The sequence below is a fragment of the Mobula hypostoma genome, chromosome 14 (assembly GCF_963921235.1).
Source record: "Mobula hypostoma chromosome 14, sMobHyp1.1, whole genome shotgun sequence".
Taxonomy (NCBI): Eukaryota; Metazoa; Chordata; class Chondrichthyes; order Myliobatiformes; family Myliobatidae; genus Mobula; species Mobula hypostoma.
Window position 1 is genome coordinate 51,949,952 of NC_086110.1, and position 26,524 is coordinate 51,976,475.

The following is a 26,524-nucleotide window of genomic DNA, read 5'->3' on the forward strand; positions in this document are numbered from 1 at the left end:
TTTTTCTCCCTTCCTTGGTATATATCCCTTACCATGAACTATTAAGTGCAATCCAAATTACACAAAATGGTGTATAATGTGGTAACTGTTCACTTGCAGATAAACTGCTTTTATTAATGTAGATTCACCTACATGCCCTTCGGTTACTCCACACACAGTTCACACTGAAATCTGGTCAATGTTAAGGGGCCAATCACAATGAACTTACATTCATGATCAAGCTAAGGTACCCTATCTGTCCTCAGATTACTCCATACACACCTAAAATAGCTCACTGTGTCTATTTGTCTGGACTTTACACTCCCCTTCTGAGGTGATATGGGGACCAGATCAAGTCACCGTCACCCTCAACTTCTAGGCTCAGGATTATTCCAGTCTATATGTGCTCATGTATGCTGCATCTCAGTGCTTGCTGATCCATTTGGTCCTTGATATATTCCAATCAACCAGTCCAGCTCATCTACTCTCCCTTCATCCTAGTCTGCTTACAGAGTAGGAATGGACATCTGACTGCATTACACACAATTCCAAAGTGCAGGTATTTGAAGTTAGCACTCGTATCCTAAGAGAAACCTCCTGGATTGTAACCCTGCAGGTTCTCTGTAGCACATTGCACTTGTGGTTACGTGTTCCAAAAGCATCTTGACATCTCTGTCAGTAAACTTGCCAGCATTCTCTTTGCCCTCAGGGATCTCTGGGAGAGCAATGGCAAAGTGAGAAGTCCCATCAGCTGAGAGGTGCTGCTTGCCTTTAAAGGCTTGAGATCTGAGCTGTCTGTCATCAATGAGAAATTCACCCGGTTTTGCCCACATTTTTTCAACCAGCATCAACAAACTTGGTGAACTTTTGAGAGTCTAGAGACTCACATTGACACCCAAACAAATTTCACAGTTGTGTTTCTAGGCCCAGGTTTCAATCTGGCCAGGTGAAATTGGAAGGTTTATTTTACTCAAGCAAAATGCAATCCTACACATAAACAAGAGAGATGTACAATCGTTGTCAGATACAGTACAAACACTGCCAAAGAATGGAAGTCTTACGACTGTTCTACATATATAGATCTAATGATTGAATTTTTATGGTTTAAACTACGAGACGTGATCAAATCTTGCTCATCACAATTAGCAAGGGTCACAATGCTACAGCATGTTACATGTATGCTAATTTGTGGAGTATATAAACTCCATATACTGTATAACCGTCGAAACATTCTGCTTCCCAGTTTCTTCTGTTGTTATTGGCAACATTGCAATGCTTTTGGTTCAGAGTTTGTCGAGAACCAGAATAAAATATACCCTGGTGGAATTTCAGTTTCATTTTCCTTGGCATTGAAATAGAAAGAATATTTATAAATTGGACGAGATTGATTGGCCCTTTCCTGTATAATTGAATGTAGCCTGACCACAGTTATGTTAACTGTGCAGAGGACATCTTAGACTGAGATTTCTATCAAAAGTTGTTCTGTAGAAATCATTTTGAGTTATCTTTTGCGTGTTACTTTCAAAGATAAACTAGAGCGCGATACTACTAGAAATGATGATAGCAGAGACAAGAATCAGTGTAAATTTTTTAATTTTGGTATGACCTCTCTAAGTAGGAAACCATTAATAATTAAGACTCTCAGCAGTGTCACGGAATGGTGCCAGAAGAATGAGTGTTTCTTAGAGAATGGGCTTAAAGTCTATCTTTGACGTAGTATAGTGATTCTTTTAATATTTATCCAGCCCATGCTATGCTTGATATGGAAGTATTTGAAACCAGTACTGAATGTAAAACAGGGAAATGTTGCTTTCCCATGCTTGACGAGTGTATATCTAAGCAGCTGTTAATTTGGTTTCAATATTATTTGGGAAGATTTAATTGCATTTCTCATGTAATAGAGAAATAGCAGTTCCTACTTACCACCTAAGGTATAGTGTATGAGAAAGCAGATCTAATTAAGACAGTATCATACACAAAATGCTGGAGGAACTCAGCAAGCTAGGCAGCATCTATGGAAAAGAGTTCAGTTGACGTTTCGGACCAAGACCCTTCAGCAAGACTGTATCATGCTGGTTTTGTTCCATTCTACCAATTGGTGCAATTATGATTTAAGAACATTAACGAAAGTAAGATTTGTGTAATGTTGTACTCTCTATAATTAGAAAATTAATTTGGTAGTTGTGTTTCAATAACAACTGATGCAGTTCAACTCTTGCCCCTTTTAGGTGAGCAGCTACAGGTTTTGAACTGAATAAATCCCAGTTTTCTCAGGCCCTTGTATCCTCAGTATTTTCCTTGCAAGGAAGAGAGGGCAAAGTCTGTAGAAAAACATAATGATAATTCATTTGATGCCTCTCTTCCTGGAGTGTGCTCATGATGCAAACGACTGCCTGTGTGTTGCTACCAAAATTTGACTGCATTAATCAGTTCGTTTAATCAGCTTGTAAACTTAAACATTGTGCAATGCAAAATGAAATGTGATTGGCTGCATGGTGATTCTTTTTTTCTATGCTTTAACCTTTACCGTCCGCAAATTTTGTAAAACTAATGTCCCTGATAGATTGGGAAAATAATCTGGTTTATCGCAGTGGTTCTGAACGCATGTGACTCTCTTACTTCAAGCTGGTTTTCACTTCCTCCCAAAAAGATATTTCCTTTTCACTTTCCCAATAAGCGATAACTTGTCTTGTGACTAACCGTAGTCGCGAGACCAGATCCAGTGGGGATATATGTATTGTCAATATAAGTTTCTCTTAAGTAGATCCATAACTAATTTTACAATTACCAATCTGAACGGTTTCCTTGTATTCTGTTCTATCTGTTGTGTTAATCCAGGTTTTATATAAATAGTACCAGACATTTAAGACACTGTTGGAGTGCTTGCAAAATAGTACAACCGAGGTGAATTCTTGCAGTAGCAGCCAATAAAACTCACAGTTGTTTTACCCTTAATTTTTCATCATTAGAATGCAGAATACTTCACAATCTACGTTCCAAAGCGATCACAGATATCTATTGTAGACGTGCTGTTTACCTGGAGTTGTCTTCTTTGCTATGGATTGCAAAGTCTTGGAAAGGGCAAGGCCATCAGATTAAGTGAAGTGCCAGCATTTTTTTAATTCATGTAAAAAGTAGAAACAAGCGCAATCCCAAATGTGGGAAAAGACATTTTTTGATTCCATCACTTCTGCTTAAAATGAGCATTATAACATGAGGGGGATCTCTTAACATACAATACAGAAAGAAAAACGTTTGTTAGGCTCCTGACAGGTTTTTGAAAAGATCTCCTGTCCAGCTGGTGAAATGACCTGACTGAAGTCAGCACCCATGTTACAGACACATTATATTTCAGTAAGACTCAGCTTGCATCTACGAATACTCATTTGTCACAGTGACGATTAATTGTATGTGCTACAAAACAAAACAAATGTAGAAAATCGGAAATTTAGTCAGAAAATGATGGAGAAGTTCAGGCTGCATCTGTGAAGTGAAGCTGGGTTTAGGTATTAGGATAATAATCTTTCATGTTTTGTTTTATATTTTCTGTTTTTATTGCTAAACATGGGCACAAAACTACATTTTAAGCTCTAATTACCATGAGTCTGTATTTTTAACAAATACCATACATGATTTTATAGTACTCATTTGTCACTTTAAACATACTGTAGCTAATTTTTATGGAAAGGGTTTTGGCGTGAAATGTACCAGAATTTGAAATTTCTCACCCCCCCCCCTTCCCAAAGAATGTTATCTGTGATCTGGTTGTCAGAGTTTTGAAATGCTGCATGGTCTCAAGAAGAATCTCAGGGTAGGAGCCAGTTACAAGCTACTATATACAATAGACAGTTACATTTGCTTGGGAAGAGAATTGTAATGGAATTCACAAAAGTTGCTAGCATTTTATAAATGTGCTGATGTGAGGATTGCTAAAGAGTTCGTAATCACCAGCATCAAGTAGGGAAAATGGAGGCAAGAAGCAGTGTCTGTTGCCTACTAAGTTTTTCATTATTTCTCTGGATTTGGTCACAACTAATCAGCTTATTCCACACCGCTGGTCACCTTGAGAAGATGGTGATAGAGCATTACATAACAGGCTCTTCAGCCCATGATGTTGTGCCAACTTTTTATCTGACTTGTAGGATCAATCTAACCCTTCCCTCTGACATAGCCCCTCATTTTTCTATCATCCATGAGCCTATCTAAGTGTTGTTTAAATGTCCCTAATGTATCTGCGTCAACCACACACCCACAACACTGTGCAAAAGGGTTTGCCTCTGGCATCCACCCCCCTCCATACTTACCTCCAGTCACCTTAAAGTTATGCCCTCTCATATTAGCCATTAGGGAAAAGTCTCTGGCTGTCCATTTGATTTGTGCCTCTTATCTTGTACACCTCTATCAAGACACCTCTCATCCTCTTTTGTTCCAAAGAGTAAAGCCCAATTCCAAAGAGTAAAGCCCAAGATGATGATACTTGAAATTCTGTAACAGCATGAGTCTGAAGGGCTTACAAATTCTAGGCCATTTCAAGTCAAGTTTATTTTCATTTTACTATTTACATGCATATAACATATATAACCGTATAACAGATGTAAAAATGAGACAATGTTACTTCTGACCAGGGTGTAAAGCATAGTAGTACACATAACACATGATAACTTATGAAGGTAAGGATAATATCTACAGATGGATCACACATAAATAACAAACTAAAGTGCATTAATATTAAATATTGTAAGGTACAGCACAGATCAAGCAGTGATACTTTGAAAGCGATGCAGGCATACTTATGCAAAACAGAGCTCAGAACAAAAATGCCTGACCATTAATGCTCAACAGGTTTCCTTCTCAATGGAAGATGACCCAGTAGGTGGCACAATAACCCAGGCTGTTGCCTGGTAAAGGGCAAATCGAGCAGCATGAAACGTTAATAAGCTGACTAGTGTTGCTTTGCCTCTTCAATGAACCCTGTCCTTAAGAATAGTAGAGCTCATGCCTAGCCTGAGGTGGAAAGAAAGGAAGACACAGATAGTATCCCTGTGACTGGTGTATTAACCCTCTGGTGCAACATTTGCCATCAACTGCTTCTTGATCCAATGCCTCTTGAGCCAGTATGTGGCCATTGCTACTGAAACCATTGTTCCTATGTGGTTCACAGTTCAAGTTGTCCAAAATGAAACATGATGCTGTGCTGTCCTTTAATCTGTAACATCAGTGCCTTCAAGCATTTATCATATTTTCCCTTTAGAATTGCAAAGACTTCTGCCTGAACCACTCCTTGCAGGGAAACTTCCATTCTTTAACAACAACTGTGTAATGAAGAAAATACCACTGAATACACCTTATGCTTTGTGAATATGGCTGGGAAAATTGTCTGCTGGTGCATGCACTTGGTGCCAAGTTCTCCCAAATTCTAGTCAAAAATCAGAATCAGAATTATCATCATGGACAAACGTCGTGAATTTTTGGTGTTTCACGGCAGCAGTGAAATGCAATGCATAAAATAAATTACTATAAGTTACAATAAAAAATATATCTTAAAAATCAATAAATATTGCAAAACAGAGCAAAATAGCGGAGGTAGTGTTCATGGGTTCATAAACTATTCAGAAATCTGATGGTAGAGGAGAAGTAGTGTTCCTAAAACATTGAAAGAAACCACGTCAAGCTGAAGCTAACTGCTTTTCTAACAAGGTTGTCTGCAATGCTGAGTATTCCCAAATTTTGCTGCTTAATTCTGATCTAGTGCAGCAAAGCTTTCAAGCTTTGGCTTTCGTTTTAAGTAGCCTGTGCGGTTAGACCCATTGCCGTCAGGGAATCGAAGTTGAAGGCCTAGTGAAACTGAAGATTACAACTGTTGGGAAGAACTTGCTGCTGGCAGAGATCCCACTGAAGGAAAGGTTTAACCCTGAAATATGAACACACAAACTGGTAGCTTGCCAATATTCAAAGCTCCAAATACTGATTACAGCGGTTGAATAGAGTAGTTTCTATTTGCACAAAGTAGGTCTAGGTCAGTAATGATGTGAACCTGTGGTAATCCCAAGGTACTACTGAAATCATCTAACTCTATGGTGTTGATCCCAGCTTGAGAAGAGTTTCAGGTTTCCCTTTGTTTTAATTCAGGCATATCGGGACTGAGGTTTCCCAATCAAAGCCAATTTTATTTGGCATCGATGTTCACGAGAGACAGAAGTGAGATCGAGACTGATTTTCTGTTTCAAGGCTCTAAACATGTCTAATGTACAAACTGCTATCAAGATGAGTTGTCATTAATTAAAACAGATTTTGAATCCTATTGTGGGTCCTGATACCCTAAGCTGTTCATAAAATGGCTAAGCTGATACAGCTTAAATACACACTTGCATGAGGTCTCATTGGATGAAATCCAGTTGTCAAAATGCCAAAGGGTCCAGCTATCAATAATATTTAAATAATGATGATCTGCACAAGTCACTAAGCTGTCTAATTCACTATGACATCTCCCATACTTTGTTTGGTTTTAACCTGCAGTTGAAGGAAAATTGTTGGCAAATCTGGGGCAACTTCTATATCAATTTTGTTAATGTTGTCAAAGCTTAAGAGATCTGTTTCTCTAAGTCAAGGCTGAGTGAACTCACAACATTTTCATCTCATTTATCATTTGTGAAGCATAAACTATAACCATTCAAATGCACAAATATTAATCATAATGAACTTTGTTTATTAATGGACATCATTTTAATGATTGTTGAAGACTGAACCTTTAATGCAATTACTGCTCAAACTAGCAGGCTACCCTTGGTCATTGGGAATGATGGACAATCATATTAATTTGGAATAATGAATCGTTGTGTTATGAGATGGCTGGTTAAGTGTTATAATTACCATTTTATTTAAACTTAAGTCCATCACCCCTACTGGGGCATAGACCACTGGCAGCAGTTCGCTGGAGTCTTCTGTCTAGGACCAGTCTTTCAAGTTGTCCCCAGGTGTAGACTATCTTTGAAGATCCTTCCTCTCCCAAGGATGAGGTCTTTGGAGCTTCTGTTGGCTTTTCTGTAGCTCTGGGCCAGGTTCAGGACTGTCCATGGCGGAGATATAATCACTATTTTACCTGTGAGTATTTTGCTCATGAATATTGAAAAAATACGCAACTGATGGGGGGGATACCTCTGAAGTAGCTGAGATATGATGATCTGCACAAGGTCTGCTTGACCATGCTTAAGCTTGGTGCTGGAAGCTGAGCCTACCTCAAATACGTTTCACCCCAGTGGTGGGTCATTTTGATGAAAGGAGATTAATACTGAATGACCCGTGTTCAATTCTGCCATGGCCTGTGTAAGGAGTTCATACTTTCTCTTCATGACTGCATGTATTTCCTTCCACATTTCAAAATTGTACAAGTCACTAGGTTAATTGGTCACATGGGTGTAAGTGACACAGGCCCGTAAGGCCAGAAGGGTCTGTTATATCCCTAAATAAAAACATAAAACAGATTGTGTTGCCGGAGTCTGAGATGGTAGCTGAAAAGTACAATTCTAGCTTATAGTTATGCCACCTGTGATTTAACTAATCCGTGATGTTGCTGTTCCACTTCCATCTTGGGTTCTCCAGATCTTTCCAAGAGAACGTTAAAAGATAGTAGAGGCTGAATGTAGGATAAGCATGTCTGAATCCAGATCTGACTGAGTCCCTAGCTTTATCTGGGCTCTCTTTTTGTCTGTTATGCTAGTTTGGTCTGGTACAACCTAGTTTGCCAGATCATGTCAGAGGAGCGGACTTTAACACAATTCCCAGGATGGACTGCTGGAAGATTTTGTTGAGAGTTAGTCACCCACAAATGATTTCTGAGAAGAAATAAAGACAACTATTCAGTGTGAGAATAAAACATCATCTGATACAAGTATGAAGAATGTTTGATCCCGAGTACCTATTTGCTTTGGAAGCTTCACAGTTCTTCTCAGTTTTTTAAAACGATCAATCTAACTACCAAGTAAATTGAAGGTGGGCGGCAAGTTCTACACGATCAGTGATTTTAGAGCAAAGGACACAACTCCCAGTTCACTACTTGAGGTTTGTCCTTCGCATGTCATACCACTTAACGAATTGCAGATGTGCTGAATAAATACTCTATGATTCATGCACTCTGTACTCAAGCCTGGTAGTACATGTTTTCAAGCTTTTGTATCTTGTGCCTGATGGAAGGGTAAGGGAAGAGAGAGTGCCCAGAGTGGGAGGGTTCTTTGACTTTGTTGGCTATGTTCAAGAGGCAGTTAGAATTGCACATATTCCATGGAGTGGAGATCAGTTTTCATGATTGACTAGGCTATGTGAACAACTCTGCAACTTCTTGTGATCTTTGGTGGAACAGTTGCTGTACCAACCTGTGGTCTATAGGGATAGGATGTGTTTATGGTGCATTTATAAAAATGGGGACTTGCTTAATTTCCTCAGCCTTCTGAGGAAGTCCAGATGCTGATGTACCCTTTTTTTTTGGCCATGGTGTCAATGTTGTTGGACCAGGACAAGTTGTGAACTTGGCATGCAGGAACTTGAAGCTGTCAACCATTTCAGCCCCATAAGTGCATGTAGGGGCATGTGCTCCACCTGCTATGATGAGTCAGTGACCAACTCATGTACCTCACTAGCAGCTAATAATGAACACAGCATTGTTTGTCTACAGACTTTGCCCTCAGAAAACTTTCAACCAAGAGCAGAGTTTAAACAGATTTAATTTTTGCACCTCAGAAAAACCTTGGCACTAATGATTTACCAACATTGAGATCCTCAGGAGAACTTGCCTATCTGAACAAACTTCACTGGTTTAGGATATCTGGAGCAGTTACATCAAGATCATGGCTGAATGCTGTAATTCTTGGTTGACTTGAGATCTACCCTTGTTGCAAGGGCAGGGGGAAGAAATTGGATTTAGTGGCAAGGACTGAAGAAATTCTATTCAATACTGGGAGAACCTCACCCACAATCACTCACTTTAGAGAAATGGAGACAAGGCTGATTAAGTCACTGCAAAGAGCCTTTGGCAACTTTAGGGTGAGACCTGGACTTGAGTCGGGAAGCAATAAATGGCCCAACTTTCAATTGGCAAGCCCATCAAGACACGTGATATAAAAGTTTTCCCTTATGCATTGGTTTCTTCTTCTTCGGGGACTTGTTGTATCTCTCTTTAACTGTCAAGATGGTGGAGACCTGCTAGAGTCACATAGGTTGGAGTGAGTAAGATTGCAGAATTCCTTCCCGAAGGTACTTTAGAAAACCAGGAGAGTTTTGCTGACAATTCAGTGGTTTCACAATCATCATGACTAATGACAAGTTTTTATTACCGATTACTTAATTAGCAGAGTTAAAATTACCCAGCTGTTGAGGGACCTGAACTTCTATTTCCAGATCGTTAATCCAGGCCTCTGAAATACTTGTCCAGTAACATAACACATTGCTATCATTCCCTTATTAAGAGGTTATTTTCTCAGCTGTCTTTTTTTGGTTTTGTAGATGTATCCTTTGCCTTATAGTGTGTATCTTGTTGCTCAATTCAGATAGTTAGAGTTCTTACCTAGTAACAGTAAACAGCATACTGACTTGATGCATAGCCAAGTGCTTGCATCTAATCGTGTTGGCCACAAAATGTCGGCGGAGGAAAAGTATGCAGAAAGTAATACAGGAAGGAGCTGTGAAGATCACAGATCTTTTGTCTCATTGTTTCTTGGGAATATTCTGCAAGCTTTAATCATTCAAATTAATTAGTTCATTAATTTGAATTCCATGATCTACAAAACCTGTTTCTTTGGCTTGGTGGTTCTGATCTTTAATAGTTAACTTTTTTCCGTCCCGTATTTGGCACAGTGGTTTGATTAATGATCACCAGTTAATGCAATCTAAGAATTTAAGAATGATTAGAGATATAATTATTAAATATTAGCAAATCAAGGAAGTTTTTGGCTTAATTTTACTGCAAATATTTTTCTAATGAATGCAACTGATTTTTTTTGGCATTTTTCTTTTGTTAGTTCTTTTAGTTCATGTTGGTTAATATATATGGAATTCCACTGGGAATGACATTTAACTAAACGGACTTAAGAAGGCGAAAGGAAAAGCTGAGTTTGTAAATTAAAAGTAGCACTCACAATATTCTCATCCATTTTCAGTACATTTATGATATGTTGCAAAATCATCAGATAATCTTATTGCAGCTACATCTACTTTGTATACAGATCTCAATGGTTGGTCCTGCCATTGTTATATATGATCTGGCCAAAGAGTAAACTTTAAAAGAATTACCAAATTCCTTTTGTATTAAACATGTACAGCTAATTATTCATGCTGGGACTTTGGTTTTAAATCATTTTTGTTTTATTGTTTAGCACCTTAAGATTTATGATCGATTGTGCCTCCGCCAAGCCGATCTTCTGGCGATTCTTGGAGTTTGTAATAAAAGGTGGCCTCAGGTCGCAAATGATGATGAATCAAACAATGCTTTATCTTCTTTTTTTCAGGATTTTGGCAAGTGTCCTCGATTGAGACTTTTCACTCAGGAATATATTCTTGCTTTGAATGAATTGAATGCTGGAATGGAAGTGGTAAAAAAATTCATTCACAGGTATGTACAACTTTACTTTTTCACCAATAAAATGCCATTATAAGTTAAATTATTCACTTTTTCAGATTAATAAAGTTTTAAGTTGCAAGTAGCACTATTAATTTATTAATATTTATGAGATTGAAAATTGCATAGATCGAGAGTTGTATAACCACACTATTCAGATATATTTTTAGTTCCTAACTGCTTTTAGCTAAAAATTGTTTCATTTATTTTATGTACAGTATGCATGGTCCAACTGGCCAGTGTCCCCATCCAAGGGTCCTCCCAAACCTCGTAGCTGTCTGCTTAGCTGCCATATATTCTTGTTATGAAGAATTTATAAACAGGTTTGTACAATTATGTTCATTTCACACAATGAAACAAAATGGGTTCCTTGAATAATGATACGTGACTCATCAGAAGGCTTTATACTGGCTTCTTTTTACCTTGTTGATGGTGATGTTCCTGATATGCATGTGTATCTACTGATTGTGTTTTGGAAAAGTTATTTTTATGATAGGCAGTGCCTTCATCGACATTTGACAAATTTGCATTGCAAATATTGCAATGCAATGGGATCCTAGTATCCTTAAAAAACCTTTCCTTAAATTTGAATAACATGTGTATAAACATTTAAATTTACAGTTTTGTTTTCGGAATCAAATAAGTAATTTACAAATGTCTTTGAACGTTATATATATTCCTCAGTACTCAGGCTCATAAGGCAGATAGTACATTTACATCAAGTGCTGCAGAAACAAAATACTGAAGAAGCTGGAGAGTTGAAATAAAGACTGGAAAGAAACAGCATGTCAGACGGTTCTTGTGGAGAGAGACGAAAGGCTATTAAGCTGAAAGTACAAGCGTAAAGGTGCTGACTTCTGTTGGCCAACCTGATGGGATTCAGATGAGGCTTTCTACATGGTGTTGTGAAATACAGAATTCTGGAACTTTCTGGGAGAATGCTATGTTCACTGCCACTAGACATGCAGCGTATCTTAGTGACAGACCCTGGTCTGGTTGAGACTCAGAGTTATACTGGGAACAGACTCTTGGATCCTACCCCAGGACTGGCGTAAAGCACAAGACCTTGTTGACTTCAATGTTGGACAGAGTTTGGATGCAATGAGAAACTGTTACTTAAAAAAATAGTTTTAATTATTTCAGTTTAATCTTTTAAATTGCATTAAGTTTTATGTGTTTTTAGTTAACACTTCAAAATATTTTTTATTTTGTTTTTAAAATTTTACTTTAAGAGAGACACTTTCAAAATCAACGACAGCTTTTACAGCTGGTAAAATGTTTCCATTAAGTTTCGCTGAATATCAAAGGTCATTGGGATATTTTGGGTCTTTTTTACTGCAACAGCTCAGGCACTATTGCTATCCAGATTTGCTGTGAATTCTGGGGTACGGAGGATCCAAGTAACTGTGAAGCTTGGAGGAACTGTAGAGGGTGATTCAGAGTGGGGAAGTGGATCCAGTCTGTGAACTCTCTTAATCTGTTTTGCTCTGTACAGGTTTTGCCTAACCTGTTGAGTATTTCCAGTAATTATTTTACTAGATAATAGGTTAGAGTAGCCGATCTGTAGGGAAGCAGAAGGATCCTTTTGAATTAAGACAGGATCAGAATCTGAGTTCTTCCATCATTCAGAGGGTCTGTGCAATGATCTTGTAAGGTCAGGGTACGGAAAGAGATGTGAATGGTAAAGCAAGTGCATTGTTACTGAGTAAAGCAGGAAAGTTAGAAAAAACGAATACATTGATCAGCTGATAAACCAACAAACGTAAAATTGGACTTAAGGAGAATTGAAAAGCCATCCTTGTCTTGCTCTAACTAAATAAATCTATGAGTTTGATGTTCACTATTCTGTAGAGAAGACATTAATAGATAGCTGTACACCGTATACATTTTGGTGAACAATGATCGGTTTAACGAACCGTACAATTATCTGTGCTCCTCCGTAGTCGTGACAACTCCCCCAGCCTGAAGGAAATCCGCAATGGCTGTCAGCAGCAGTGCGACCGGAAGCCGAACCTTCCTCTCCGACTCTTGCACAGCAGCCCGGAGGTCAGCAATGACACCAGGATGAAATCCATCATTGTGAACTCAACCGAGATCCGCGTGGAACTGGGAAGGAACAACATGGTCAACCAGAAGCTGAAAGGGAGCACCAGTAGCAGCAGCAGCAGCAGTGCTAGTACCAGCATGTGCAACAGCAGCAGCAGCAGTGACAGTGAGCCCAGCCTGATCGACTGCTTGCTGGTCAGCCCCACCTGCAGCACCATGGTCATTGAACTAAGCTCGCAGGCTGAGCGGGTCCTTGGCTGCTACGTGGAAATCCTCAAAATGCTGTAAGTAGCACCCCAAAATTAGTTTGTGGGTTTCAGGGAGATTTCAGTAATCTACAGAGGGCAAAGTTCCTCTGTTAAAGGATGATAAGATTCTAACAAACAGGACCTCTTCTTGGATTGTGCTGATACGTGACTTTTTTCATTTGGACAGGGTACAGAGTAGCAGAATCAGTGTAGGCATTATAATGACAAACACAAAAAAGTCTGCAGATGCTGGAAATTCAAGCAACACACACAAAATGCTGGGGGATCTCAGCAGGCCAGGCAGTATCTATGGAGAACAGTAAACAGTTGACGTTTCAGGCCGAGTCCCTTCAACAGGACTGGAAGTCAGAGTATAACCTATCACCTCCTACCACCATCTACTGCTTCCTCCTCTCCCCCACCTTCTGACTCCTCATCTTTCTTTCCAGTCATGATGAAGGGTCTCGGCCTGAAACGTTGACTGTTTACTCCTTTCCATAGATGCCGTTTTGCCTGCTGAGTTCCTCCAGCATTTTATGTGTGCTTCCTGGTACTACAAGGAGATGGATGGTGTGTCCATAACTCATTTTCAAGACTGTGAGAATTAGGCATGTGAGAATTTTTAATAAAGTGACCCTTCTCATAGGAGGAAAGGGTTAAGCTGATCTTAGAGTAGGCTAAAAGGTTGGCACAACATCGAGGGCCATAATATGTTGTAATGTTTAATGTACTCAAGGACCCCAAATGACCAAAGAACTATTTAGCAGGCTAAAGAGACAGACAATAGACCATCCCTGTTTACCTGGTCGCTCCAGAGACTGCACTGTGCACTCTGCAGATAGCTGATAGAAGCTATAATCAGAAGGCCATGATCTAGGTAGTCACAAGACATTGTGATGCTGAGAGACCAGCAGCTGGGCACAAGATATTACAAGAATCCAGCTGACGGTCAGTGAAATGCACTCAGTTGTCACCTACCCACAGCACTGGCGATATAAATCCTTTTTAGCTGAATGCACTCACTGTGCAATATAATAGTGATTGCATTTTGGACTCTATTTCCCAAATGCAGTCCACTATCTTCAGTGGAACAGAATTTTGGAAGTAGAACGCTGCACGCAGATACAATTATACTGTGAATTTAACACGTATATCAAAAGATGAATTACTTCATCAAATAATGAGTAGACTCCCGGTCAGAAGAAGTAATTTTTATTTTATTTACTTAGCGATACAGCATGGAGTAGCCCCTTCCAGGCCTTCGAGCCACGCCGCCCCAGCAACCCCAGCGACAAACCCAGTTAAACCGAACCTAATCACAGGACAACTTACACTGAACAATTTACCCACTTGGCACGTCTTTGGACTGTGTGAGGAAACCGGAAAACTAGGGGAAAACCTGCGCAGAGGACGTATGGTGACTCTTTACTGAATGGCGCAGGAATTAAACTCTGAACTCTGGGATGACCCGAGATGTAGTAGTGTCTCACCAGCCACTATGTCACTATGGAGCCCTAGTATTAGGAGTAAAGCTGGTGTTCATAAAGATTTTTACTGGCTTTAGGATGATCATACAGTGTGCTAGTAAGTTTGTGAACCCTGTAGAATTTTCTCTATTTCTGCATAAATATGACCTAAAATGTGATCAAATCTTAAGGTCCCTTAAGTCCTAAAACTAGATAAGGAGATCCCAATTAAATAAATAACACAAAAGAACATTATATTTGTTTAAGCAACACACACAAAATGGAGGTACAAGGGGGATTGCAGAGGTAAGTTTTTCACACAGAGGGTGGTGGGTGTGTGGAATGCACTGCCGGCGAAGGTGGTAATGGTGGATACAATAAGGTCTTTTAAGAGACTCTTAAATAGGTACATGGAGCTTAGAAGAGGGCTATGTGGTAGGGAAATTCTAGACAGTTTCTAGAGTAGGTTACATGTTCGGCACAACATTGTGGGCCAAAAGGCCTGTAGTGTGCTGTAGATTTCTATGTATAAAATGTAGATATATAAAATGCTGGAGGAACCCAGCAGGCCAGGCAGCTCCTATGGAAAAGAATACAGTCAACATTTCGGGCCGAGAACCTACAGCAGGACCCTTTTCCATAGAAACTGCCTGGCCTGCTGAGTTCCTCCAGCATTTTGTGTGTGTGTGTGTGTGTGTGTGTGTGTGTTGCTTGGACTTCTAGCATCTGCAGATTTTCTGTTGTTTGTGATTGGATTATATTTATTCATTTATTTATTTATTGAGAAAAATGATCAAGTATAATGTTTTTGTTGTGTTCTTTATTTAATTAGGTTTTGGGACCTGTGTGAAGATCTGATCACATTTTAGGTCATATTTAGGCACAAACAGAGAAAATTCTAAAGGAACACACATAAAAGTTGCTGGTGAACGCAGCAGGCCAGGCAGCATCTCTAGGAAGAGGTGCAGTCGATGTTTCAGGCCGAGACCCTTCATCAGGACCTGACGAAGGGTCTCGGCCTGAAACATCGACTGCACCTCTTCCTAGAGATGCTGCCTGGCCTGCTGCGTTCACCAGCAACTTTTATGTGTGTTACTTGAATTTCCATCATCTGCAGAATTCCAGTTGTTTGCGTTTTTAAAATTCTAAAGGGTTCACTAACTTTCTAGTACCACTGTGTGTTCGGTGTGCATATTAATAAATTGATTTCTCTTTACTAAATTGGTTTTTAAAAAAAAATTGTTCTTCAGAACATTATTCAGTCCTAAAACAAGTTCACGTTAGAGAGTTAACATAGCATGAAAAACAGCAAAGTAATTAAATATACTGTTTTACCTTCTGCATCCTGTGTAATTCCTCAGACGATTTTACAACTTCACAGAAATCTTTTTTGGTTTTGCTGAACATCTAATGGATTTCAGTGAGAAATGTGCAAGAATCAATAATATACCACATTAGCATTTGTCTACGTGCATCTTGAAGCATTAACGCAAAGCAACTACTTCAATCAGCATATGTGGTTTACCAGTATTTTTGTTTGTAGACATAACTGAAGAGGGATGTACAATATAATCACCATTTAAGAGTGAAACTGAGTCACAAAGAAAATTCTTCCACTCTTGCTGGATTAGATGGCTCAATTCCAATTGTTTGAACACTGGCACTGTTCTCAAAACCACTGTAGTTTAAAGACAATTTAACTTTGGGCATGGATTTTTGCTTATCCTTACATTTCTCCCACAAGTGTCCTGTCCAATATTTAATGGATTTGACATCGTTTAGAGTGTTAGCTCAGCCACAAAACTGAGCTATTCTTTTGGCTTTCTCAGGTGCTCATTTGCTTCCCATTTTGCTTGTGAGTTGTGAGTGGACAATGCAGTGAGACCCGTTCTGCTGCTCAGATTGGATAGGACAGTAACACACCCAGTGCACAGGCAAGCAGGGCGTACGCATATAATTGGACACCGATCCGCCACAGTAAACTGCAGTGCTCCAATTAATATTAATAATAATCATATTAATCATTCACAAGGAAGCTGGTGATTAGCTGCAGGCAGACCCCTATCTCCTCCCTTCTTCCATTCCAATTTCTGGTAATTATTCCCCCCTCTCTCCTTTTCCATTCCCCATTCTAGCTTCCTACTTACCCCTTCTCTTCTTACCTGGCTATCACCTCCTTCTGGTGCTCCTCCTCCTTTCCTTTCTACCGTGGTCCACTCTCCTCTCCTATCACATTCCATCTTCTTCAGCCCTTTACCTTTTCCACCTCTTACCTCCCAGTTTCTCACTTCATCCACCCTCACCCCACCCACCTACTTTCCCCCCTCACCTGACTTTACCTATCACTATCCCCTCCGACCACCTTTATCTGGCCTCTTCCCCCTTCTTTTCCACTCCTGATGAAAGGTCTCAGCCTGAAATTTTGATTACGTACCCCTCCACAGATGCTTGAACTGCTAAGTTCCTCCAGCATTACTTCCTAATCTGCTCTGTTTAAAGGGATCTTCAGTGGCTTGCCAGTTATTTTTATGGTTAATTTGGAATGGGATTCTTTGGCTTGAAATACAGCTACAGAGTAATGCTTACCATGGCTAGGCCTGAGGCTGCAGTCTCAAGTTGTATCTTTAGCCATGATCATTATCTTAGGCTCTCGGGGTGAAAAACAACTCCAGTGCCGAGGAGTGGAAAGCGTGAGTGCGTGAACTCCTTTGAAGAGTTGTTTTGCCGCTGTACGTGGTCAGCTGTCGTGCGATCTTGGCAGAGTAATGGCAGTGAAGTCCAAGAGATTTGGAGACCAGGCTCTGCTGCAGGCACTTAGAGCCGACACAAATATGAGCAACTTGCTGGCAGAAATGGCACTTTGGTGCAAGACCTCAATGGCGTAGGAAGGAGGGGAGGGATTGGCTGTAGGGCGCCCTGTTAAAAGGAGAGGCGAGAAGGGAACAACCTCTGCATATTTTCAGAAAGCAGTTGCTAGCGTACTGGAGTGGGGAAGAATGGTTGCGGGGACCCTGGTTCTGCAGGATTATGGTGACTGAGCTCTGACATATACTCTGACCACAATTGCAGCTGTAGTGCCACACTTGTTCAGTTTCTGCTTTGGGCTGAAGGGGGTGTGCTGGGATTGTGTCGAAATCTGCGAGGCACCACTACATTAGAAGGTCATGAAGGCTCTCTTCTTGAGGGGAAGGCAAGTTAATCTCCCTCTCCTTGGGTTCATAGTGCATCCGATGCAATATATCCGACATTTTCCATCCTTTGGATCAAAGCTTACTCTCTAGGAGCTGTCAGCCGGTGCCCTTTACTCCCTGCCCCAGCTGCAGGGCCCAACATCCACCCGTTTGCCGGTCCTGCCTCGATATCACTTGACCCTGCAGTGGCCGAGCTGCTGGTTGGTTGAACCTCCGCTTCTTTTCTCTCCTGCTACTTGTCTGCCACCGAGACAAGAGTGGTGGGCTATCTGAAAGAGGAGGGGCAGAAGGGAAGGGGAATAGTGAGGGCTGAAATGGGTGCAAGGGGCTCATCCTTTGCCCGCAGGCATTCAAAAGCTGTGAAATTACTTCAACCATTGCAATCGGAGGCAAAGCACATCTCCTTAAGGTCTGCAGCATGATGTCAGTCAGTGGTGGCTGGCTTGAATAAAGAAATTCCTTTAGCTGTGCCTTCAGACAATAAGCTCATTCTTGATGTCTGTATGTTGAAATAATGGTAATGAACATACCATTTGTGTGCGTACTTCACTTGGCCATGAGTGCATGGGTTAATCATCCATTGAGATCCCAGTGCACATTTTCTAGTCGTATTCTATTTCCACACCCCCCTCTCAGGGAACTCCAACCCTGTCCCCACTCCTTACCTTTAATGGAGAGGCCTTCTGTTCTGACTTTCCAAATGTGCAATTCCAGTTCCAACTCTTGCAGTGCTGCCACAGGACATGGAGTGGGAATGCACACAAAAAATATCACGCATCAGGAAGCTTCAACAGTGTGCATTTTCTTAAAAGTGACAGCATTAGATGAGGTAAGGGAATGTAACCTAATTTTGAGTTTGTGGTCATTAAGCAGCACTTAATCAGATTCTGTCAGCCAAATGCTTAATTGTGTTCTGCATATATTTCCCTGAGCCTTTTGACCCAATATTGGCATCATGGAGGTTAATTCATCAAAGGTTAATTTTATTACCAAAGTATCTATGCAGAATACTCCCTAATATTATCGCAGCTGAAAAACAAAGTAGGTTTGGGATCTTTTTTCTTTTTCCCGCCACGCCACTGGCGTTGAAGGCAGCGATGAAGGTCCTCCATCTCTGGCGGCGTTCATGGCTTCCTTCATCGTGTCAGTAGCTTTGTCTCGGTTTACTGTCAGTCATGCAAGTGGAATATGATAATGCATTTTGGTAAAAGAGAACAATAGTGCGGACTGTTATCAAAATCGGGAGAAGGTTCAAACATCAGAGGAGCAGAGAGACTTGGGAGTCCTCGTGCGAGACTTTCAGAAGGTTAATTTACAGGTTGAGTCTGTGGTAAAAGACCACAAATGTTATGTTGGCATTTATTTCAAGGGGAATAGAATATAAAAGCGAGGAGATAATGCTGAGTCTCTAAAAGACACTGGTCAGGCTGCACGGAGTATTCATTGTCAATAGTTTTGGGGCCTCATATCTTAGAAGGGGTTAACATATGAGGAGCGTTTGGCTGCTTTGGGCCTGTACTCACCGGAATTTAGAAGAATGCGTGGGGATCTGATTAAAACCTACTGAATGTTGAAAGGCCTAGATAGGATGGATATGGTGAGGATGTTTCCTATGGTGGGGGTATCCAGAAGTAGAGGGCACAGCCTCAAAATTGAGGGGAAACCCAGAGGTAAGGAGGAATTTTTTTAGCCAGAGTAGTGAATCTGTGGAATGTTCTGCCACAGACTGCACTGGAGGCCAAGTCCGTGGGTATATTTAAGGTGGAAGCTGATAGTTTCCTGATTAGTCAGGGCATCAAAGGATATGGCGAGAAGGCAGGTGTGTGGGGTTGAGGGGGTTCCAGGATCAGCCGTGATGGAATGGCAGTGCAGACTTGATGGGCTGAATGGCCTAATTCCACTCTGATGTCTTATGATCTAATACAACTCTGAAATGTGTCTTCTCCAGACAGCCATAGAATACAGACGGCCATAGTTGAAAGAAAGAAATCAATCCGCCCCACACAAAAAGAAAAAGAAATAAATACCTGCAAATGCCAAATACTCCCAAACCTCTCCCTCACACAAAAACTAACAAATCACCAACTCTCCAGCCCCCAGTCAGCAACAAGAAAGAATGGGCAAGAACACAAAAAAGAACATAGGACTAAAAGAAGCCAATATGAACTACAATTAGTTTGAACTATATTCCAATCCATAAATCTCAGAATTTCAATGACATCTCTGAGGGCAGTGACTCGAACCAGCGGCCCCTCCAAGGGCTGTGACATGAATCAGCAACATGAGCTGGTGGCCTCTCCAAGGAAAGCGACATGAACAAGCGGCCTCTTGGAGAACCACTCCCTCTCCTCCACATTTGTCTTGATGTTTCAATCTTCCTCAGCGCTGTAATCGGCGAGAAATGTAGTCGATCATGGCCCCTCGTCTCGTCTCCGAGCTTCTCCTCATGGTAGTTCGTGCTTGCATTTCTCTCCTGGAGTTTTCTCGGGAACAGTAGAGTACTAGCTCACTCACTCAAGCTACAGATTGTAAATCACAGGCTCCAGCTGTTTCAAAAGCAAAATTAAGATAAAAGGAATAAGTAGAAGACATAGAAAAGCTGAAATGATTGACTATCCGGAAGGTGTCCCCAGAGAAATCATTGTTCACTGGTGCCATCTTGACCAGAAGTAGCCATTAGCATGCCGACAGGGAGAGGTAGTTACCAGCTCGTGCTGTCAGTTAGGACTCGTAGCCATTCTATTGCATGATTAAATAAATGACAATGTGGATCGTGGCTGCTCAGCAGAAAGGGGGAATGTTTGAGAGCAGAGTAATATGTACTTCCCTAGTCTGTTGAAGGATTTGTCAAACTCTCATATTAACAAACTAGCTATCAAGTTTAATGTTAAATCCTAGTACCATTAACAGATCCTTTGTGAAAAATCAATCATTGTCTTTCTAACTATTCCTATATACTCTAAAGCTTTACAGTGATAGGCTTATCCCTACATTTAAGAGAGAAAGAAGCATTACCATCAATCTTTATGAACTGAAAATAAAATTTACTGGACACTTTTGATGTATCAAGATACCATGAAAGTAGAATTTCAAGTTTGGAAAATACGCCTGTAAAAAAGCAGCACAGATTCTGGCAGCTGGGAGAGGTACGTAGAACTCAAAAAGGTGATAAAACCGCAAAAATCACTGAAGTTTTGAAATGAAGCTTGAGAAAGATATCAAAATTATCGTACCAATATTTGCAATTTAGTAGGCAAGAATATGGCACAGAACAGGATGGCCCTTAGAAATCAAAATGAGGATATTGCAGAGGACAATGAACAATTGACGCATATATTATGCAATTATAAGACCATCAAACATAGGACAAACTTAGGCTATTCAGCTCATCGAGTCTGCTCCACCATTCCATCATGGCTGATCCCAGATCCCACTCAACCCCACGTGCCTACCTTAGAAACATAGAAAACCTACAGCACAATACGGGCCCTTCCGCCCACAAAGTTGTGCCAAACATGTCCCTACCTTAGAATTTACTAGGCTTACCCATAGCCCTCTATTTTTCTAAGCTCCATGTACCTATCCAAAGGTCCCTTAAAAGACCTATTGTGTCCGCCCCCACCACCGTTGCCGGCAGCCCATTCCATGCACTCACCGCTCTCTGCGTAAAAAACTTACCCCTGACATCTCCTCTGTACCTACTCCCAAGCACCTTAAATCTGTGCCCTCTTGTGGCAACCATTTCAGCCCTAGGAAAAAGCCTCTGACTATCCACACAATCAATACCTCTCATCATCTTATACACCTCTATGAGGTCACCTCTCATCTTCCATCGCTCCAAGGAGAAAAGGCTGGGTTCACTCAACCTGGTTTCATACGGTATGCTCCCCAATCCAGCAGCATCCTTGTAAATCTTCTCTGCACCCTTTCTATGGTTTCCACATCCTTCCTGTAGTGAGGCAACCAGAACTGAGCACAGTACTCCCACTGGGGTCTGACCAGGGTCCTATGTAGCTGCAACATTTTCGGCTTCTAAATTCAATTCCACAATTGATGAAGGCCAATACACTGTATGCCTTCTTAACCACAGAGTCAACCTGTGCAGCTTCTTTGAGCGTCCTGTGGACTCGGACCCCAAGATCCCTCTGATCCTCCACACTGCCAAGAGTCTTACCATTAATACTATATTCTGCCATCATATTTGACCTACCAGAATGAACCACTTCACACTTATCTGGGTTGAATTCCATCTGCCACTTCTTGGTCCAGTTTTGCATCCTATCAATGTCCCGCTGCAACCTCTGACAGCCCTCTACACTATCCACAACACCCCCAAGCTTTGTGTCATCAGCAAGCTTACTAACCCATCCCTACACTTCCTCATCCAGGTCATCTATAAAAATCACAAGAGTAAGAGACCCAGAACAGATCCCTGAGGCAAACCACTGGCCTTCTCGCATATCCTCTGATGCCCAGATGTTGCCCATTATTTTGCATTAATATTTACTACACAGAAAAGGATACCATACCAGGTATCCAAAGAATACTAATATTGGATCACAGAATGTCTGAGACAATGCAAGAACATACTAGTCTGAGCTGAATTTGAATAGATTTACCGTTCAAAGTCCCCACTTGCCCACAGTTAGCTGAGCTGGATTTGACCTCACCCCGCACCAGAAGGATCAGCTGAATCAAGGCCTCAGCAGGGAGTTTGTGTCAAGAAGTGTCAGACTGACCCCTTGTCTCCAGAATACTCTGATAGGAGGCAAAACTGGGGCACAGCCTCACTTCTGGTCGTGTTTCTTAGATTTCCTGATTCTCATAGATAGTTAAAGACTATCAAAATCATTTTGATTACTGTTAAAATCTTATGAAAAAATAATAAAACTAAACACATTGTAAGACTGAAATATATTAAATTGAATTAAAATCTGATTGAAATGACCTTGTTGTTTCATACAAATATACAGTATTAACCAGGAACATGAGTAGTCTGCCAACCCTTCTCTGTCATTGAACAAAATTATGGCTGATGTGCTTGTATTTTTGGTTTTGCATTTCTGTATATTGTAGGATATTTTTATCACCTGCTTATTAAGCATCTATCTTCCCGTGTCTAATTTTCTTTTTTCAAAGATTATTTTCCTCTGCCCTTTGAGTTCCACAAGCTCATAACCCTGAACGCAAAAGAAAACTTTATCTCATCTCTGCTTGATAAAGGCGACCTCTCCTGTATGAACTGTGACTATGTGATGTACCGGTCTGAAAGTCCCCATTCAAATGAATGGGTCACTGCTTCAATACAGCCATGTCTGGCATAGAATCAGGGAATTCTGGCATATTCTAGCTCCATTGCTGGGCTCCATGTGTAGCTGATTTTAGAGGAAATAGATGAAAACATTACAGATGTCCCAACTAAATCTTTTGGGAATTCTTTCAGATTGGAAAATGTAGCATGTCATTTCATCAACTTACAAAGAAGGCACGTGAAAACCAAACAATTAAATATCGGTCAGCCGTACAGCCAAATTTGGGAAATTACCTGAGTACAATTCAGAATAAACTTGCTGAAGTCTTGAAAGGTTCTAGCAGGTTGAAGAAATCCAGTGTAGATCTGTGAAGCAAATCTACGAGGGGTGAATGATAAGTTCGGAGCCTAAGGTAGAAGGAGTAAATTTTAGAAAACCTAGCACATTTATTTTTCCTGCATTTACACACTTAGTCCAGTGGTCATGGAGCAAACGGATCCCTTCTTTGTAGAAGTTGGCGTCTTGGGCCTCCAGAAAGTGGCCCACAGCAGAGGTGATTGAGATGAGTTATTAACGTCAAACTTTCTGCATTTTCACTCAAAGAGTTGAACTACACGTGCATGTAACAAGAGCTGTATAACTCATCTCCTTCCACCTTAGGCCGTGAACGTATCAGTCACCCCTGCTGTGGACCACTCCTACAAAGAAGGGATCCGTATGCTCCGTGACCGCTGGACTAAGTGTGTACATGTAGGAGGGGACTATGTTGAAAAATAAATGTGCTAAGTTTTCTAAAATTGACTCCTTCTACCTTAGGCCACAAACTTATCAATCACCCCTCGTATTTAGGGAATTTGATTGAACTAATGTTTCAGAGTGGGTGGTTAAAATATTGAACAAAAAGTGCCGAGGTATATTATTTTTATATACTTCCGAAGGACATTTGATGTAGTTCCTGATTAACAGTCAGTTAGATATCATTAAAGCTCATGGGACTGATGGCAAATTATTGACCCCATCAGAAAATTAACTGAATAGAAGGAGATAGGGAACTGAGATAAAGGGCAAATATTCAAATTAGTATAATGTAATTGGCAGTATCCCTCAGGAATCTAATGAGGCTGCAACAACTCGTTATGTTTACAAATGTTTTCAGATGACTTGGGCAACAGAACAAAAACCCTGCATGCCAGTATACTAATGACATAGAAAATAGATACAGCCATTAAATATGAAGAAAGATATTGATCGATGAAGTGAATGGCCAAAACCTTGGCAAATAGAATTTTTTATGTATTAAATAATTGCTAACTGCCAGTAGTAGGTTGAGTTTTTTAATAACATGATTATGCACATGTATGACAAAGCAATCAGAATTTTCTGTCACTGAGGATGAATTGCTGGGATATTCTCTTTAAAAGCAGATAGCTCGTTAGGAGTTTGCATGCACCTATATCAATTCTAAAAGGGCATCCATTTAGTAATTATTATGAGGTAATAGGGATGAATTTTACAGTGGTTTTCAATTTTGCACTTAGAAATTTAAGGTTGTTGAAAGGTGGGAATTTTCACTCTCGACAAATAATTAATTCATATAGAAATCCTCTGGTTCATTTCAGCAGGTTGATAGGTTAATTGGCCACTGTAAATCTCCCTGAGTTTCTAGTTAAGTAGCAGCATCTGGATGGAGTTATGGGGAGAATAAAGTGGTATAGGTGTACGACTAGTATGACTTGTCACAGACTAGAATGGGTTGAAGGGTTAGTTTCCATGCTGGATGACTTTGATTGATGCCGCTTTCCTACCCCTGATGCCTAAGGGAATTATGTGGTACAGGGGTATGGAGAGAAACTGGAAATGAGAAAGGTCATCCTTGTTCTTGCTGAATGATTTTAAAAAAGTCTTGTTGGTCCTTGTGACTTGGTATTTTGATTTTTTTCAAAACACGCTATGCGGAACCCCATTTGTGTATCGCACTCAGGGTATAATAGATGATTGTAGAACTGATTTGTTTGAGAGGTTCTGGTGAAGAGTAGTTTCTTGTATCTAGTGTAATTTTATTTTTAGAAAAATGATGTATTTGATGTGAGCACAAATGCTATTGATGCAGGAGCTGATATCTGTCTGTCCCACAGGTCAGATTATGATGACTGGAGACCTGCACTTGCCAGCTTGCTTCAGCCTATTCCCTTTCCCAAAGAGTAAGTATAATCAGACCGAAAACAAGTCTCTTCTATTTCAAATGTATTCTATTCTACATGAAAATTACAGTTTGGACTATGTGATGAGTTGATTCTCAATTACTAGAGCAATATTGTGGGGAGTAAAACATCTGCAAAGGGACAAGGCCAAGCAGAAATTATAGTCTGTCCCTAGGGTTTAAATTATTCATTTTTGATATATTTAAATTCTGATTATAATTGTTTGACATTGTCAGGTTTTTTTATTTTAAAAAAGACAAATGTATCAGGTTCTATAGTAAACAGCAATGGTGGCATAACAGTTAGCGCAATGCTATTACAGCACCAGTAACCCGGGTTCAATTCCCGTTGCTGTTCCGAAAGAGTTTGTATATTCTCCCTGTGACTGCATGGGTTTCCCCCACGTGCTCTGGTTTTCTCCCACATTCCAAAGACTTACAGTCTAATTGGTTAATTGGTCACATGGGTGTAATTGGTGGCATGGGCTCGCTGGGTCAGTAGAGCCAGTTACCGTGTTGTATCTCTAAATAAAATAAAATTTAGAAAAGAATAGTTGGTGACCAACAATGTTCAGTGGTGAATCATTCCCTATTTTATATTTTCCCTCCTCTGTTTTATTTTGTCCCTGAGTTGCCCTAATCCCATTACGAATGTCCATGCATGATATCTGCATTTTTAATGTGATGTACATGATTGAATTTATGAAGTATTTATGTCCAGCAGAGTGTTATTGGACTGTTAAAAAAAAACATTGAGGTCTTTGTCAGCTGCCTTTTTTGTCTATGATTAGTTAACATTGAAAAATCCCAAGTCCTGTTCATATAGAATTCAATGGCATAGGATTGACCTGATCTGAGTTTGAGATGAGGCCTCCGTCGGTCAGGGTTGACCATGGATGTTGCTTCCTAGCTGCCTAGATATGCAAGCCAGGGCAGTACGATATTGCTTATCGTACTTGTTGCTCATGTAGCAAGCTTTCACTCTCCCATATCAGATGAACCCAAAGGAATGGTAGAGACCAATGCATTTTGGCACCAGCAATGTTGCAGGAGTTGCCAGTCAGAGTTGTTCTCATCGTAGGACTGCCTTAGGGACTCCAGCTGCGGATCTTTCCCTCGGGCTTTATCCCCTCTTTCCCTCGGGCTTTATCCCCAAAGCCTTTCCCCATGAGTGAGTATGGCCGCAATGCAGCAGACGTTGGAGATCAAAGTTTTCCTTCTAGATGAGCTGCCAACCACGGCTGACGAGTCCCATCTGCTCAAAGCGACTGGTTTTGAAGCATCAGTAGCCCGCTTTTGCCCCTTCTCCTGTCAGGTGAAACAATTCCGCTGGGCATAGTAGCGAAGCCACGTGAAGCCCAGGAACTGGAGTTGGTTGTCAGAGGTTATTTGAGTCGCATATCATTTAATAGGTAGTGGAAGCTTGTCCCCACCACCACACCCAGCTATTCCTTAAGGAACCTTAAGTTACAGTCTATTGTTTAAGTTTCCAAATGTGGAATCGAAAGATAGAGTTATCCGAGGGAATCGTGACAA

At 40.6% G+C, this 26,524-nt stretch overlaps 1 protein-coding gene across 2 annotated transcripts in view; it reads left to right on the plus strand.

The window, feature by feature from the left end:
• The window catches only part of cmip (c-Maf inducing protein), a 256,495-nt gene that overhangs the window by 184,643 nt on the left and 45,328 nt on the right, over positions 1 to 26,524 (plus strand). For both annotated transcript variants that reach the window (XM_063067127.1, XM_063067128.1), the window contains exons 8-11: positions 10,476 to 10,579; positions 10,804 to 10,908; positions 12,529 to 12,915; positions 24,924 to 24,989. In XM_063067127.1, the coding sequence (XP_062923197.1) occupies positions 10,476 to 10,579; positions 10,804 to 10,908; positions 12,529 to 12,915; positions 24,924 to 24,989 (662 nt within the window). The remainder of the gene's footprint in view (positions 1 to 10,475; positions 10,580 to 10,803; positions 10,909 to 12,528; positions 12,916 to 24,923; positions 24,990 to 26,524) is intronic.